Source organism: Citrus clementina, unplaced genomic scaffold (genome assembly GCF_000493195.1).
Source record: "Citrus clementina cultivar Clemenules unplaced genomic scaffold, Citrus_clementina_v1.0 scaffold_1, whole genome shotgun sequence".
Lineage (NCBI taxonomy): Eukaryota > Viridiplantae > Streptophyta > Magnoliopsida > Sapindales > Rutaceae > Citrus > Citrus x clementina.
This window is the reverse complement of record NW_006263303.1, coordinates 26,297,389-26,299,125: the sequence shown is the minus strand read 5'-3', so window position 1 is coordinate 26,299,125 and position 1,737 is coordinate 26,297,389. Positions and strand designations below refer to the sequence as shown.

Genomic DNA, 1,737 nt, shown 5'->3' with positions numbered 1-1,737 from the left:
TTCTGAGAGAAAAAAAATATGATTTCGGGAGGCTGGGATCATTACATAGTGAAAACGACTATTGAAATTTTTTTTTCTTTCTTTTCGTTAATTTTCACGAAAATAAATAAAGATTTGAAGAAGGAGATCATATTTCTTTAATCCGAAAGTTGGCTTCAATTTGTCCAAGTACAAGAAAGTCTTACATGAGATCATCATTTGCACACTCATCTAACAAAGTTTTGATTACACACGCACATCTTGAAATCGACCAATTGTGAATACATACGAATAAATGATTTTTAAGATGAATGAATATCATGATTTGATCAGACGATCATATTAAGCCTCTCTCATATAAGTGATTAAAAACACTCACACACATTTCTGTGTATCTTTATTTTTTTATCCAAAATATTATAAAAACTCAAAAGACAAGTAAACTAATTGAGGATCACCATATATGTATGTATATATAGATATACCAAGCCAGGAAGAAGGAATAAAGGGCCACCATAGTCACCAGGCCAAAAGCCATCCTCGGCCTGGAGACTAGAATAGAATCTCAGAGCTCTCCTCAATGTTGTACTCACAACTTGCTCATCACTTATTTCTTCATCATCTTTTACTTTCACCTGAGGCAGCTGCTTCATCTCACATGCATTCTCCTTCGCAAACTGTACATATAACATAAACACAAGTAATATATTACTCGGTAATTCTCAAATCCTGACGACTTCATGATGAGAATTATATTAATGGTTGAATCTGCATTTTATAAAGTGCGAAAATGATGAAAATCTTGGTGTAAAGTTTACATACATACAAACGATATTTCTTTACCTGAAGTCTCATTAAGAGATCAGAACTGTGCTTCGTTAGAAACCGATTCTCGGTGAAATCATTGCGAAGTTTGTTAACTTGTTGCCGTTCTTCAGGAGTTCCAAGATTTGGGTCAAATTCCCAGAATTGTCTGCCAATATGATTGTTCAAACTTGTAAGCCATGGATCGTTTTTACAATTTCCTTCCGAAAGCTTCAATTTCCACATTCTTTAAATAAAAAAAAAGCTATATATATGAAGAGATTTGGAGCAATTTGGCAGCAATGACACAATGTTTAAGCAAAGCAATATGTGTGCATGAAGAATTAGCATTACATCAAGGTGATTATATAGGCATTAATTCTAATTACAATTACAAGGGTACCCTTAATTAACACTTGCGTTACGATTTAATCACATTATAGGAGCCGTCGCCTAGCACATGAATTTCAATTGTCTCCAAATTAAATGATTATTAAATTGAACATGATAGTGCGTGATACGTGATTTGGACTTTGTACTTTACATAATCCCGGATCTGGTCTGGACTTTAACAAAATCTCGGATAATAATCCCATCCTGTCAGAAGCAATCCCTTTTGCAAGAAGCTATTTTGGAACAAAACGAAGGTTTTCTACTTCAGGAACAATTATAAATAGAAAGCAATCCTAATTCCTACCTTATGATATATTCCAATCTTAAATTTAGATTTTGTTAAAATTTGATAGAGTTATTAAATCATATAGTCTCATAAGTTATTACACTATTTTTTTTTTTTTAGAAGATGCTATTACACTATTAAACCATATGACTTAATACTTTTTTTGAACTTTAATAAAGTCCATGACTCTCTCTCTCTCTCTCAATATATATATATATATATATATATATATATATAACGCAGTCCACACAATCATTTCTTAAGATGTTAGCCTA

At 32.1% G+C, this 1,737-nt stretch overlaps 1 protein-coding gene across 1 annotated transcript in view; it reads right to left on the bottom strand.

The window, feature by feature from the left end:
- Nucleotides 1-1,029, bottom strand: part of LOC18055931 (cycloartenol synthase) — a 7,494-nt gene extending 6,465 nt beyond the window's left edge. The window contains exons 1-2 of the mRNA XM_024177540.1: nt 823-1,029; nt 438-656 (exon numbers count right to left, since the gene is read on the bottom strand). Coding sequence (XP_024033308.1) covers nt 438-656; nt 823-1,029 — 426 coding nt within the window. The remainder of the gene's footprint in view (nt 1-437; nt 657-822) is intronic.
- Nucleotides 1,030-1,737: the final 708 nt, after the last annotated feature.